Raw genomic sequence first — 16,140 nt, forward strand, 5'->3', positions numbered from 1 at the left:
ATTAGGTTTTCCATTGTTTTTTTTTTTTACGGCAAGTCGCGTGCCATTGCAAAGCTTTGGTGGTTTATGTTACGTAACAATATTATTGGTACGCACATTTTTAGTTGTAGAATGTGTGGTGGAAACCCTGAAAGATTCAGGGAATTTAAAAATTCAGATGGATAATTAACCGCTATATATATATATATATATATATATATATATATATATATATATATATATATATATATATATATATATATATATATATATATATATATATATATATATATATATATATATATATATATATATATATATATATATATATATATATATATATATATATATATATATATATATATATATATATATATATATATATATATATATATATATATTATGTATATATATATATGTTTTTAACTACGTAAAACTTGCGAATATACAACATTCTTCGATGTCCCATTGTCTGTGCATATAAATAGATTGTCAGGTTTACCGACTCTTGATGCAGTCGACCGTCATTGCTGCAGTTATCCCAGTGTTGGTCATTCTCCAATAAATTCAGAGCTTGGCATGCACTACGGTAAGTGTCATGTATAGTAATGTTCACAGTTCTCAAATACTCAAAGGATGTCGGACCGGGTACATTCACCAAAAGCAGGCGTAGAAAGGAGCATTCATGTTGATTGGGGTGAACGGTGTAGAGTCTTCCTATCTTGGTATCTTTGAAGATGGTAGGTTGGCCGTCGACTGACTTACCCTGTTTTTGACGTTCAAATACTTTATTTTTAGTATTCCACGTGTAATACGAAGGCACGTCAGTATACAGCAGTTTTTTTTTGCAAAAGAATCATTTTTGCAAAGCGAAAAGAAAGCGGTTAACTTTGTATCCGGTGGATTCAGGGCTCTTTGTTGCACGTTGGTTTCCGAGAAATAAACACGTTGACCGTTCTGTAAATGTACCGCTAAGTGAACAACATCTGGACTACGTTCATGTATCGGAAATGAAAGAATTCGCCAAACAGCTTCATTACTGCTTATGTATCTTACAGCCTGATATTGTATGATTTCGTCGATATCATTGATTTCGGGCTGCAAGCCAAAAACTGCCATGTCACTGCCTTTGTTGACGTATTTACATACAAGAAATAGCCTGTGGCTTTTTCTTATTTATTATGGTAAGATGTGAACTTCAGAGAACGAGTCATCAAACTAAGCCGAATATGTGCCATGGTTTGTACTTTACTAGGTTTCAGCCATCTGTACAGCCTTGACACCGATGATACTTTCAAAATTGGTTACTTAATCATGAAAGGGAGCTACGTAATTAACATTGTTATTTTTAAGCATCGAAATCACTTGTGACCCGTATAATATGTTGTTGCAGCTTATGGAAAAGTCTATAGAAAACCGAAACTGGATGGATTACCCTGAACCGAGATCTGCTAGACCTGCTGTTAAACGCATTGTAGAAGTTATCGGCAAAATAGACGCTAAAGTAGGATCTGTGTTTGAAGATGGAAGTCGTAACGATAGAGGCTCAGACTCTTCGAGATTAAGCTACTTTGGGTAAGACAATCAACTTGCTTTTTAATTATCTATATTTATCAGTTTTGACTTGGAAATTGCTTCTGTGTATTGTTTTTATGTCTTACTAGGGAAGCTGAAAATCTTACATAGCTAACTATTCATAAAAGTTCACCTTGTGACACGTCTAAAAATGAAATAATCCAAAAAGAAACAGACAATAAAAATTTGCCATGACTAACCGGGTGGGAAATTGGTTGACCCATAAAAACAAAATAGAAACAAGTTGTCTGAGGGTAGAGAGCCATAACTAGAATTAAAAACATTAATGACGATCTATTAATAAAAAATTACAAAAAAATAACAAAAAATATATAATAATAGCACAATAATGCATTGCAGCAACATTAGCTTGTTGAAAGAATACTAATACATTCAGAATTATTCATTAAAAATTTCCAAACTCATTTATAGTTGTATGTTAAAATGTGTTTTATTTAGTTTTAAAATAGTGCTAATCTTTTATATATATATATATCTATATATATATATATATATATAAATAAGTTGTTTGTCTGTCTGTCGACTGACGTCATGTTTGTGTGTCGACTGACGTCATTATAAGGATTGAGCTGTATGTCGTCATGAAGTTGTTCAAACCTGAACCTTGGCTTTAGCATTAATACAAAAGAAGAAAAAAAATAAAAAAGGTAAAAACTACAAAAAAACTAAAAAGAAAATATATATATATATATTTATATATATATATCATCTTTTCCACAAAAATAATAATTTAGTGCTTCTGCTTAAAAACAGCAATCGAATTGATGCCTCCTGATACGCAACTATCAACAAAGTGGCAATCGTTGTGATCGGTGATCAGTTCTTACCTCGAGATAATATTCTTTATAGGCGAAACAATCAGTTGACAAGGATTGCTTAAACTCATCGATGCTACGATGCCCTACAATATCCTGACGAATATAAATGACGCCCGGAACACTCAAATAGAAATCACAGACTGGGACACCGGGACACAAATGACGACGGGGACACAGGGAATATAAATGACGACCCGGACACAGGGACACAACTACAACGGGGACGCCGGGGGGCACAGGGGGATATATAAATGACGACGGCAACAAAGGAAATGGTCGATTAGCAATCACCATCAACAAAGCTCAAGGGCAATCAATAGAATCATGAGGTATAGATCTGAATACGGATTGTTTTCCCATGGACCATTATGCGTTGCATGTTCAAGAGTCGGTAAACCTGACAATCTATTTATATGCACAGACGATGGGACAGCAAAGAATGTTGTATATTCGCAAGTGTTACGTAGTTAAAAACATATATATATATATATATATATATATATATATATATATATATATATATATATATATATATATATATATATATATATATATATATATATATATATATATATCTATCTATATATATAAAAATAAGTTGTCTGTCTGTCTGTCTGTGGATCAGGTGACGTCATGTTTCTGTGTCGGCTGACGTCATGAAATTAGTTGTCGTCATTTTTGCTTTGACGGTGACGTCATTAACGGTATTTAAGACATTTGTTCACGGAAAAATGTTTAATTGTAAAATGACTGAAGAACCTACAATGGGGACGCCGGGGGCACAGGCGGGATATATAAATGACGACCGGGACACAGGGATTGTTCGAATAGATATTACAGACCGGGACACAAATGACGACCGGGACACCGGGACACAGGGAATATAAATGACGACCGGGACACTCAAAGAGAAATTACAAACTGGGACACCGGGACACAAATGACGACCGGGACACAGGGAATATAAATGACGACCGGGACACAGGGACACATCATTAGAATAATGAGGTATAGATCTGAATACGGATTGTTTTTCCCATGGACAATTATATGTTGCATGTTCAAGAGTCAGTAAACCTGACAATCTATTTATATGCACAGACAATGGGACAGCGAAGAATGTTGTATATTCGCATGTTTTACGTAGTTAAAAACATATATTTATATCTATCTCTATTCACAGGTGGGACACAGGGACACAACTACAATGGCGCGTAACTAATATGGCGCGTAACGACTTACGCGCGCGGGGGGGGGGGCTTGGGGGGCGCGAAGCGCCCCACCAACTAGGTGTTGGGGTGGCGCAAAGCGCCACCCCAACAGCTAGTATATATATATATATATATATATATATATATATATATATATATATATATATATATATATATATCTATATTCACAGGTGGGACATAGGGACACAACTACAATGTCGCGTAACTAATATGGCGCGTAACGACTTACGCGTGCGGGGGGGCTTGGGGGGGGGCGCCAAGCGCCCCCACCAACTAGGTTTTGGGGCAACTATTTTTTGGCAACTATGCCAAAAAACTTGCTGCTGATAGAGAAAGTCAGAAAAGAAAGCGTGCCGAGGAACTATCAGCAGCAAGTTTTTTGGCATAGACTCTTTGAGCATCTTCATCAGTCATTGTAAACTTAAACATTAATAGATTTCTACGTGAACATATGTCTTATATAACTTGAATGACGTCACCGTCAAAGCAAAAATGACGACAACTAACAGACCGGGACACCGGGACACAAATGACGACCGGGTCACAGGGAATATAAATGACGACCGGGACACAGGAACACAGCTACAACGGGGACGCTGGGAGGGGGCACCTCCCACCAACTAGGTGTTGGTGTGGCATGAAGCGCCACACCAACAGCTAGTATTACATAAAAAAACGATAACCGGTTTACCTATAAGCTGGTTGGAAAAAGTCAGCTCACTACCGTACAACTTTCCACCTAACACACTACTTAGAGCTAAATATAAAAGGACATGTTATGTTGGTTATATGGATATAAGGTTATTTTGCGAGAAAAAAGAAATTGTATATATTACGATAATGGCAAATCTGATTTTTTTTTTCTGAGAGTGGTTCTCTTTTACCATTAAATTAAATTGGTAACTACAGCTAGTTTGATTGGGCTCATTCGAGCGGAAATTAGAGGATGTTAAAAGCCAAAACTGATTCAAATCTTTCTTTTCAAAGAGAGTTTTTCAAAGAAAAGTTATGAGCCATATCGAACTTAAGACCAGCAAAAATAAATTTCTATGATAGTTCAAATTCAAAACACCCAGAAATTACTATTTAAGAATAAATGAAACTCAAAACGAACAAAAATTAAAATAAATCGTCGTAGAAAAAATGGAAATAATATATCCTAATATAGGTGATTACGAGTAAAAATTAAATTGAATGTTCATGTCGAACTTAAAGTGAACTAAAAATTACTACATACAGGAGTATGGCTACTACCCTTCTTTCCCTTACGTACGGTAATTTAAGCTTGTTGGTTGTTTTGTATTTTATTGAATTCTATGCGTATCTTAAACACTATGCTTTGGTTTTTCATAACATCTAAAATTTAAAAAAAATATGTCTTATGCTGACCATTGGTCTGCGTTGTGCAGATACCGATCCCTAATTCAATGCCTTTGGCTGGGAGTGTAGTGTGTTTTTGGGGGCAAATCATTCAACGCCTCCCGTGTCCCCCCCCAATATTTCTAGGGTGCCCATTTCGAACTGGGTCGACTCTGGCTGAGCTTACAAAGCGATATCATTGACCCTGTTCCAAACCGAATAACCAGCGACACCAAAACTCGAACACCGACGACAAATAAATAGAAAAACATTATAATAATAATCAAGATGACTGGAAAGAACTAATGAAAATAAACTGAATATTAAATATATAATGATATTAATTACTAGATACTCAAAAATTTTAAGTTGTATTTCACTCTCATTTATTTTTGTTTTTCAGTGTTGTAAATACAAAAGGAAATATTTGTATTATGTTCCGTTTTTAGTAAAGTGTAAATGACGCAACAAGCTTTAAACTTTTACGGTTAGAGAAAAGGAAGATGGCAATAGCCAAACTCCTGTTTGAAGTAACATTTGTAAGTTTTAAGTTTGACTTGACAATTCAGTTTAATTTTCACTCGTTTAAAATTTATTTGTTCATTTATGTTCGGACCACTTATCTCTATGTCTTTTATTATGGTTTATAGAAAATACCTCATAAAAACAATTGCCAAATGCCACGAAGAACAGCTAATTTCAGGTTTATAGGCTGAAATACCTCTTTGCGGGCGGGTGGGACAATGTGCATGAGCGTACGGAGGAGGGGCAGAGGAGGGGTACCGTCCTAGAACTTCAAATTTATACCGTATATGGCTAAAAAAGCAGTTGATAAAAGGTGGATGGTTGAAGAAGCTGAATAAAAGTAAGAATAAAAGTCAAATTAGAAGCAATTATCCGTAATGTTTTGGAAAGATTTAGCTCTAATCCAAGAAGATTAACGCTGAAGCCTATTGATGATTTATTAAATTTTGGTGACTACTTATTAATGCGGATATCAGAGGTATGATAGAACTTGGTGGTAATATAACGTTTTCCGAACTGCCAATATAACTTCAGCTCCCCCCTCCGCCCTTCATCACAGAATCGGCTGCCCCCCTTCCTAGACAAGGAGCTGCGTACGCCCATGACAATGGGCCTAGTAATCGTCAGAAAAAAGGTTGGCTAGAAATTACAATATAGTCTTCTGGAGTTCTGGATTTTGTAGTTCCTCCTAAGTCTTGTTTTTCTAACCAACCATTCTGAATTCTAATGCATTAAGATATGAGTGTATAAAAGGTTTTTTAGTACTCTTAGCTTGAACATGATCGTGCGTCCCTCCTCCACCTATAACAATGACCTTGGTAAAGAGAAATGTCACGGCTCCATATGAGATAGGTAGTATAGTTGTAAAAGAAATTCATTTATTTTTGAAAAGGGACAAAGGTATTTTGTTACCAGACATGTGCTCAGTCTAGGGTAGTTTGAGTATGGATGAGAGTTCAGCGATTTGATGCTCCAGATGTACAAGTCAAGGCTAGATAGAGGAAAGGACACCCTCCTCCTTGGGGGCCTGTGGGTAATTTAATTTTGTGTAGTTTCCACTCACATTTACCCAAATCTCTGGAACAAGGAATATGCGAAAACTCCAAGATTGAAGTGTATTTTTAAAGTTATAAAAGCCTGTAAATCTGTTGAAAAAACGGCCATAGAATCTTATTCGACAGTCTTTCCAAAATCATAGATCGGGCCTGATATACGTAGCTTAATTCTTTAAATGTAACAGGAAAAACGCTGTTTGTTTTTTGTCTGCTTTGTCAAGAAGGACTTCTACTACCATGAAGAATCCGCGTAATAACCAAACTTTTAGCCTCCTTAGTCCCCCCACTCATAATTCCAGGTCTCTTTACCCTCTTTACCGGTACTCCAGGAAAATTTCAACCCAACAACACCAGCTGTTTTTTAAGGTTTTAAAACTGATGCATAGCCTCCTTCCCTTGACTTTTTCAAATTTTCATTCTATTCCAAGTGTCGTGCGTGGGACCAATTGTATCAAGATGAATCTCTTGTCCAAGATGAACCTTCAGTCCAATAAAGAAGAAGTTTCAGTAAAATTGTTTTACAAAGGTGTGGAGGGCAGAGTGTTAAAGTGAAAAAAGTCCATTTTTTCATGTTCACATTTCTCGTTGATTTAAAACTCCAATGACGTCATAAAAGCAGCATAAAAATGTAATTGCAGACTGGAAGATAAACGTAGTGGTTACTCCCTTCGGAAACTTTTGGTGAAAACCTCATGAGCGAAAAGAAATAACAGCTGATGCTTTGGTTCATAGGTATAGTTTTCTTAGATGGTACGCTCCTTCTTCGTAAACCTACTCTGTTTTCCCCTTTGAGGGGTTTCTTTGCCTTTCGAAAGTGTCAGACCCTGACCTGTTGTTATTTCTGTTCGAATAAGTCAGGTTATATTGTTTATTTATTGCTACTATTAAATCAGGAGTGTTGCACGACAAACTCGTGGATTGTCCCAAACAAGCGCAAGCAGTCATGTTGACAGGTCATTGATGAGTAATATACAGAAGCTTTTCTCTGAGAAAGTCGACCTTACAGCTCCGGTTGACTTCACCAAAGTATCTGTCGTTACAGCAATTGTTAAAAATTTACTAAAGGTAAGTATTTTTCAACTTAATTGTGGTTTTACTTTGTTTGAGCGAAGTTAATTTTAAAACATCTCTTTACTATTAATAGTTATCTTGCTAAATGTTTAGACCCGTGATGTCCAACGTGGGGCGCAGGCCCTCCTCTTTGGGCATGCCAATATTTGGGATGTTACATCCCAATGCATTTAATGAGTAAAAAAGATAAATGATAGTATTGCAATGACGTTATATCTATATATATAAAAATAAGTTGTCTGTGTGTGGATCTGTGGATCAGGTGACGTCATGTTTGTCCGCATATGACGTCTGAATTATTTCACACTAATACAAAAGAAGAAAAAAACTAAAAAAGGTAAAAACTACAAAAAAACTAAAAAGAAAAAAAAAACTAAAAAAGCTAAAAAACTAAAAAAAACTAAAAAAAGGTAAAAATCTAATAACTAAAAAAAAAACTGAAAAAAATAAAAAAAGGCAAAAACTACAAAAAAATAAAAACTAATAAAAAAAACTAAAAAAGCTAAAAAACTAAAAAAAACTAAAAAAAACTAAAAAAGGTAAAAAACTAAAAAAAACTAAAAACTAAAAAAGAAAAAAACTAAAAAAAAGGAAAAAACTGAAAAATAAAAGAGAAAAAGAAAACTAAAAAAATATGAATAAATATATATAAAAATAAGTTGTTTGTGGGTTATGTCTGTCTGTCTGTCTGTCTGTCGAGTGACGTCGTGTTTGTCCGCATATGACGTCTGAATTATTTCACACTAATACAAAAGAAGAAAAAAAAACTAAAAAAGGTAAAAACTACAAAAAAAAAACTAAAAAGAAAAAAAACTAAAAAAGCTAAAAAACTAAAAAAAACTAAAAAAAGGTAAAAAACTAAAAACTAAAAAAAACTGAAAAAACTAAAAAAAGGCAAAAACTAAAAAAAAACAACTAAAAACTAATAAAAAAACTAAAAAAGCTAAAAAACTAAAAAAACTAAAAAAAACTAAAAAAGGTAAAAAACAAAAAAAAAACTAAAAACTAAAAAAGAAAAAACTAAAAAAAAGGAAAAAACTGAAAAATAAGAGAAAAAGAAAACTAAAAAAATATTAATAAATATAAAAAATATAAATATAAATCTATATATATAAAAATAAGTTGTCTGTGTGTGGATCTGTGGATCTGTGGATCAGGTGACGTCATGTTTGTCCGCATATGACGTCTGAATTATTTCACACTAATACAAAAGAAGAAAAAAACTAAAAAAGGTAAAAACTACAAAAAAAACTAAAAAGAAAAAAAAACTAAAAAAGCTAAAAAACTAAAAAAAACTAAAAAAAGGTAAAAATCTAATAACTAAAAAAAAACTGAAAAAAATAAAAAAAGGCAAAAACTACAAAAAAATAAAAACTAATAAAAAAACTAAAAAAGCTAAAAAACTAAAAAAACTAAAAAAAACTAAAAAAGGTAAAAAACTAAAAAAAACTAAAAACTAAAAAAGAAAAAAACTAAAAAAAAGGAAAAAACTGAAAAATAAAAGAGAAAAAGAAAACTAAAAAAATATGAATAAATATATATAAAAATAAGTTGTTTGTGGGTTATGTCTGTCTGTCTGTCTGTCGAGTGACGTCGTTTTTGTCCGCATATGACGTCTGAATTATTTCACACTAATACAAAAGAAGAAAAAAAAACTAAAAAAGGTAAAAACTACAAAAAAAACTAAAAAGAAAAAAAACTAAAAAAGCTAAAAAACTAAAAAAACTAAAAAAAGGTAAAAAACTAAAAACTAAAAAAAACTGAAAAAACTAAAAAAAGGCAAAAACTAAAAAAAACAACTAAAAACTAATAAAAAAACTAAAAAAGCTAAAAAACTAAAAAAACTAAAAAAAACTAAAAAAGGTAAAAAACGAAAAAAAACTAAAAACTAAAAAAGAAAAAACTAAAAAAAAGGAAAAAACTGAAAAATAAGAGAAAAAGAAAACTAAAAAAATATTAATAAATATAAAAAATATAAATATAAATATAATATAAATTGGCAATCAACAAAGCACCGAGACACAAATGACGACCGGGACACAGGGAGTATAAATGACGACCAGGACATAAATAAAAAAAAAAAAACTAAAAAAACTAAAAAAATGGTAAAAACTACAAAAAAACTAAAAACTAATAAAAAAACTAAAAAATCTAAAAATCTAAATAAACTAAAAAAGAAAAAAAAGAAAAAAGGAAAAAAATAAAGGAGAAAAACAAAACTAAAAAACGAATGTATATACAGACCGGGACACCGGGATACAAATGACGACCGGGACACAGGGAATATAAATGACGACCGGGACACAGGGACACAACTACAATGGGGACGCCGGGGGCACAGGGGGATATAAATGACGACCGGGACACCGGGACACAAGGAATATAAATGACGCCCGGGACACTCAAAGAGAAATCACAGACTGGAACACCGGGACACAAATGACGACCGGGACACAGGGAATATAAATGACGACCGGGACACAGGGACATAACTACAAAGGGGACGCCGGGGTGCACAGGGGGATATATAAATGACGATGGCGACTCAGGGAATGGTCGATTAGCAATCACCATCAACAAAGCTCAAGGGCAATCATTAGAATCATGAGGTATAGATCTGAATACGGATTGTTTTCCCATGGACCATTATATGTTGCATGTTCAAGAGTCGGTAAACCTGAAAATCTATTTATATGCACAGACAATGGGACAGCAAAGAATGTTGTATATTCGCAAGTTTTACGTAGTTAAAAACACATATATATATATATATATATATATATATATATATATATATATATATATATATATATATATATATATATATATATATATATATATCTATATTCACAGGTGGGACATAGGGACACAACTACAATGGCGCGTAACTAATATGGCGCGTAACGACTTACGCGCGCGGGGGGGCTTGGGGGGGGCGCGAAGTGCCCCCACCAACTAGGTGTTGGGGTGGCGCGAAGCGCCACCCCAACAGCTATTATTGTATAAAAGGTGTGTATTCAGACAGAATTTCATCATTAGATACCAAGTTGAAGGTCTGTTCAGCTTACTTCGTGTGATTGCACGTAGAAATCTGAATAAGAAATTTCAATATCACAAGGGGGATATCGGGATCTTAGATATACCTAGGTGGGACATGGCCTGAAATTGATTGGGAACCACCTTTTTAGGCATAAACTACAATTGGCCATGACTTGACTTTTCCCACAACTATTCCCTTTTCAATTCAACTTGATGCCCATTTAATTGGACAATCTGTCTTTTTTTATAGATGAAAAAGAACTTAAAAGATACAAGAAGCATTCACTCATAAGTAAATAGTGCATTAACAAAGCTTTGTAATTTCATTATGAAAACTTCAATTCTATTGTTTTTATCGGTGATGTAATATCGTAAGCCAATCACATAATTCATTATTGTTATTAAATAAAAAAAAACAAGTTTTTCATATACGGAATAATTTCTGTTCGTTTCAAGTTTTAATTTCGCTTCTTACTTTCAGTAAAAAAAAAACTTTTTTTTATTTAATTTCATAACGTATTTGAATTAATGTCGGTTTTGATTTTGGCTCACCGTACATGAATAATTAAAACGAAATTTGTATATTAATTTTACTTTTCTTTGGCTAAATGGCTTTCTCAAAGTTTGGATCTGACGATTTTGAGAATAAAAGGGGCGGGAGACGGGGTCTAGCTGCTTTTCAATATTTTGGTTACTTAAAAAGGTCACTAGAACTTTTACTTTGTTTACGAACGTTTTTATAAGTAATAAATAGACGTAACTTACAAATTAACTTGCGTAACAAACTTCTATATTCGCTCTTCCCGTCGGAAATTCTCTTCCTCCATGGATACATCTTTTCACGTGACCCCCGACCCTTCCCCCCCCCCAATCAGAAAAAAATAACCCCTGAAAACGTCAGTATGCTTAGTCAAGAACCGATACTATATGTAAACAATGGGCGAAGTTCATAACTAGCAGCCCTTCCCCCGGGAACTGTTGGGGATTAAGTCGGCCTCAAAGACCTATTTATTAGATTTTCAACTATGCTGAACAAAATGGCTATCTCAAAATTTTGATCCGGTGACTTTGGGAAAAAATGAGCGAGAGAGGGGGCCTAGGTTCCCTCCAATTTTTAACTTTTCTTAAAAAGGCAATAGAACTTTTAATTTCCTCTAGAATGAGCCCTCTCGCGACATTTTAGGAACACTGGGTTGATACGATCACCCCGGAAAAAGAACACAACAAATAAACACACATCCGTGATCTTTCTTTTGGCAAAAGCTACAAAATTCCTCATTTTTGCACATAGGAGCTTGCAGATACCTCTTTTTTAGGGTTCTCTGATACGCTGAATATGATGGTGGGATTTTCATCAAGATTCTATGACTGTAAGGGAGTGTTTTACCCTTTTTCTCAAATAAGGCAATTTTTGTAAGGCTCTTATCTTTTGATGGGTAAGACTAAACTTGATGAAACTTATATATTTTAAATCAGCATTAAAATTTGATTGTTTTCATGTATATATTGGTACCAAAATTCCGTTTTTTAGAGTGTCGGTTAATATTGAACTGGGTCGCTCCTTGCTACAGTTCGTTACGATTACGACGAACTATTTAACAGAGACAAATTACCGCATGATTAAAGACTGATTCTTTTTAAAACCTCTCTTTGTGAAATTAAACTGATAAAAAGAACGATAGTTTTTTAACCCTAAGATTTCTTCCTAGTCTTTCTTCTGATTCTTAACGGAATTTCATTTCAATAGTAAGTATAAATGGTGTAAAGTTAACCAGTTAATGGTTAAAACTAGTAAGCAGTCAGCACAGTCTGACAAAAAATGTGAAGCCCGCCGAGTTCGTGCCATTTAGTTACTATTTGTACTCTAGTGCCACCAGTGCAAGACGCGATACCACTATTGTAGGTGATACCGTGATACCGACGCTGCTTCTTAAAATCCTGCTGTAAAAAACATATGCTCTAGCATTATTTATCAGATTATTTGATGTTATGTATGCATCTTAGTGCTGAAACGGTTCATGCACTACTCTTGTTTGAATTCAACGTTTTCCATAATGCAGCTTTATGACAGCCACCAGCATCACGGCCATGGTTTCCGGCGGAATATCTCTGACGATCACAGGCGCCACAAGTACTGCTCTCGCTGCTATTTGTGCTATAGGGTTGCCACAGCTACGACCAATATGGTTACTATAGGAATGTTATCTCTGGGGAGTAATCAATAACAATGGTTAAAATATATCTCATGTTGTTTAACTAACGTGTCAAGTTCAACACAAGTTAGCTTTTTGGATGACTTAGATGAAGTATACAGATGAACTATAAGACTTGCCTATTTAACCAACACGCTAGCCAATCAGCTTAGTGGAACCCTAAAACCAAATTTACAGTATCCATTAATTAAGAATCAAACGATAAGGATTCTTCTAGCGATTGCCCTGTTTTCGTTTTTCAATTAGTATTTTAGCATAACCGACCTAACCTTAAGGGAAAAAAGAGGTAATTTCACGTATGTTGGTAAAAAGTAAGTAAAAACCAGACAAAACATAAAGCCCTTATGAAAATCCATTAATAATAGAGTGTTGAATGTAATGAAGAAATAATGTTGGTATTAGTTAGTTCCTAAAAAATATTCAAGTTCAGAATAACTGATTTGTACTATAGAGGTGTTGTTTCTCTGTTATATTTTATTTTATGCTGAATTTAATCTTCTAGACGAAGTTTTTTTTTTTTTTTACTGCCGCCGTGCTGTTTCTCCAGAAATCTTTATTCAGAATTTACTTCCAGGCCATGCTAGAAAGTGTTCGCGTTATAACCATAGACAGGCATGGACTGCACCAGTTTCAGGTGGATTGTCATTTCCTTCACTCGTACCTTTGGCGTTTTGTAAATGACGAAAGGTCGGTCAAAATGGTTATTTCTTTGTAGTTGTTTGTAATTTTATGTCCTCTCGTACTTCCTCGTTCGGATTGTCGGAGGTCTAGGATGTATCAAATTCCCTCATGTAAGCTCTGAAAGGTCAAAGTTTTCGGTTAGATACCAAATACCCTTCATTGCTAACAATCATAAGCTGAATGATAAAATTCTGTTTGATCCATCCCAAAAGTCTCAGCAAAAATCTCAGCTAAATTTAAAAAAGCAAATATTAAAGATTGTTTGCTAAAAATTTTGATTATTCACCATTGGTGATGGAAATTTAAATTATTTGATCTTCTTATTTGTGTGTTTGTCTTTGTGTCCCTGTGTCTGGGACGGCCTCCCACACCCCTCCTGCCCGATATTTATATATTTACTTATCTTTTATGAGTTTTTTTTCTATTGTGTGTGCTTCTACCGTATTATACTTTGAAATCATTATCACGATGAGATGTTGGTGTTTTTTCTTATGTTTTTGCACTGTCCCAGCCTTACGAGCTCTGCTCTCTGTTGGGGCATAATATTGTTTGTGTATTTTTTGAGTTGAATAAAGAAAAAGTTGAAGTTGAAGTCGTAGCCTCTGGTATTACAGAATTTGCGGTCGTCGATAAAAAGTAAAAAGAAGAAGTTGAGGAAAGAACATGAAAATAAAAATTTATTAACTAAAGTAATTACAATATATTGCAACCTAGCTAATGGAGAGTTAATCTTGTTGTGTCACCTTAATACTAAATAGAAGAAAAAACAGCGTCATCTATAGATCTATGTATATTGTTGCCGTTAGTAGTCGAATCTATTGCTGAGTCGCATACATTTTCACACTCCTGTTTCATAATCATTTCATTCCGTTTCATACTCGCTCATCAGATCTAGCTGTTGAAATTAGTTCCTGTGGGAGGTCGTAAAACAAAAGATATTTGAAGAAATAGTGTTTTTTCGTTTTTATTAAAAATGTTGACATTCATCGTTATTTTTAAATTTGTTGCAATATATATATATATATATATATATATATATATATATATATATATATATATATATATATATATATATATATATATATATCGGCATAGAAATCAGGTCTTAGCGGAATCTATGTAAGGTGAGGCTTGGACTGTGTAAAAAATTTAGTTTATGATTTTAGTTCAAAAATCTGTTTTTTGGATGATTTTTTTTTGTATTTTGTTTTCTGTGTATTCGTATTATATTGTATTTCGCTTATAACGGCTGTTGAACATTCGCCAAACTATCCACATAGGTTTTACTACTGTATTATTCACAGCTTCACATATTTCCTCGTTATCTTCTCTTGTTTCTTATGATGGAAGGTAGTGTAGCCTTCATTACTATCTAATATACAGGCTCTTACTCGGAATTTTATTTCGAGAGGGCAACGATTAGGGAAAATAATGGACTTATGCGTAACACAAAGATTATCAGAAAAAAATCAAACGATAAAACAAAAATGAAAGACAGTAGGAAAAATCACCCCATAAATGAAAAATAATACCAAGCAATGCAGACATCTTTAGAATAAAACATTATCCTACGAGAAAGCAAATTCACAGAAGATAAAAAGGCAAGAGAAAAAATATTATTTCGATATACGGTAATAGATTCTAATTTATCCATGTGAAATTCTATAAATCAAGTTATTGATAAATAATTAAAAAAGAATTGTAAAACTATAAACCTCAATCTGTTTACTACTCTTATTGTACAACTAGCGAGGCTTGGTCACTCCTTTACTACTAAAATAGATTAAGTTCGAAAGAATTAAAGTCAAACTGAGCAAACCTAACATTAATAGTAAGATATATATCCTATATATTGCGTCCTATATATCAATACCAAAAACATTTAGCCATTATTTTCAGAATCTTGCAAGTGGCAGCCGTATTAACGATAAGTTCAGACAAACTGGTAAACAGTAAGAATTGGTGGAAGAAAAGCAAATTAGGGGGGGGGGGGCAGGGGGCATATGTGTTCTAGGTTTCTGTCCTCCCCCCCCCCTTCCTAGACTTTGAAAAATAGCTTGTATGGGAATATTTTCATTAAAAAATGACAATTTCGCCCCTACTGATTCTGATAAATACATTCCCCCCCTAAATTTCCATGAGTTAACACCGTTCTAGGCATTGTATGGCTTTTACCGTTCTTTTAGTATAAGATGCTGCCATGTTATTTCTTGCGGGGCCCCACAAGGCACGAAATTAGCTGGAATAATTTTCCTGGCTGTAATTAATTCCCTGCTTAATCATCACGACGACCGTTACAAGTTTGTGGATGATCTGTCCATAGTGCTCGCTTACTTGGTCGAAAACACTATCATAACAAAGCAATTTTCGGACCAGTTATTTGATAAGCTAAAGACCGAATGCTCATGTCATGATTTTACCATCAACGTAGCCAAGTCGAAGATAATTTGTTTCAACCCTCTAAAGCAGAATATAGATATGCCTCGTGTCCCTTTCCCGATTGTGTACGAAATAAAAATCTTAGGAATACCTTTCACTAGTGACTGTAGTTTCAGTGCCCATATTGATTTAA

The 16,140-nt window shown here is 33.8% G+C and overlaps 1 protein-coding gene and 1 long non-coding RNA gene across 3 annotated transcripts in view; both read left to right on the forward strand.

Moving 5' to 3' along the window:
- Nucleotides 1-16,140, forward strand: part of LOC136030366 (vacuolar protein sorting-associated protein 51 homolog) — an 87,294-nt gene that overhangs the window by 69,288 nt on the left and 1,866 nt on the right. For both annotated transcript variants that reach the window (XM_065709289.1, XM_065709288.1), the window contains exons 13-15: nucleotides 1,373-1,554; nucleotides 7,458-7,629; nucleotides 13,462-13,574. In XM_065709289.1, the coding sequence (XP_065565361.1) occupies nucleotides 1,373-1,554; nucleotides 7,458-7,629; nucleotides 13,462-13,574 (467 nt within the window). The remainder of the gene's footprint in view (nucleotides 1-1,372; nucleotides 1,555-7,457; nucleotides 7,630-13,461; nucleotides 13,575-16,140) is intronic.
- LOC136030367 (uncharacterized) lies at nucleotides 7,644-9,862 on the forward strand. Its single transcript, XR_010618264.1, has 2 exons — nucleotides 7,644-8,334; nucleotides 8,793-9,862. It is a non-coding gene; the product is annotated as an uncharacterized LOC136030367 (long non-coding RNA).

Source organism: Artemia franciscana, chromosome 8 (assembly GCF_032884065.1).
Source record: "Artemia franciscana chromosome 8, ASM3288406v1, whole genome shotgun sequence".
NCBI lineage: Eukaryota > Metazoa > Arthropoda > Branchiopoda > Anostraca > Artemiidae > Artemia > Artemia franciscana.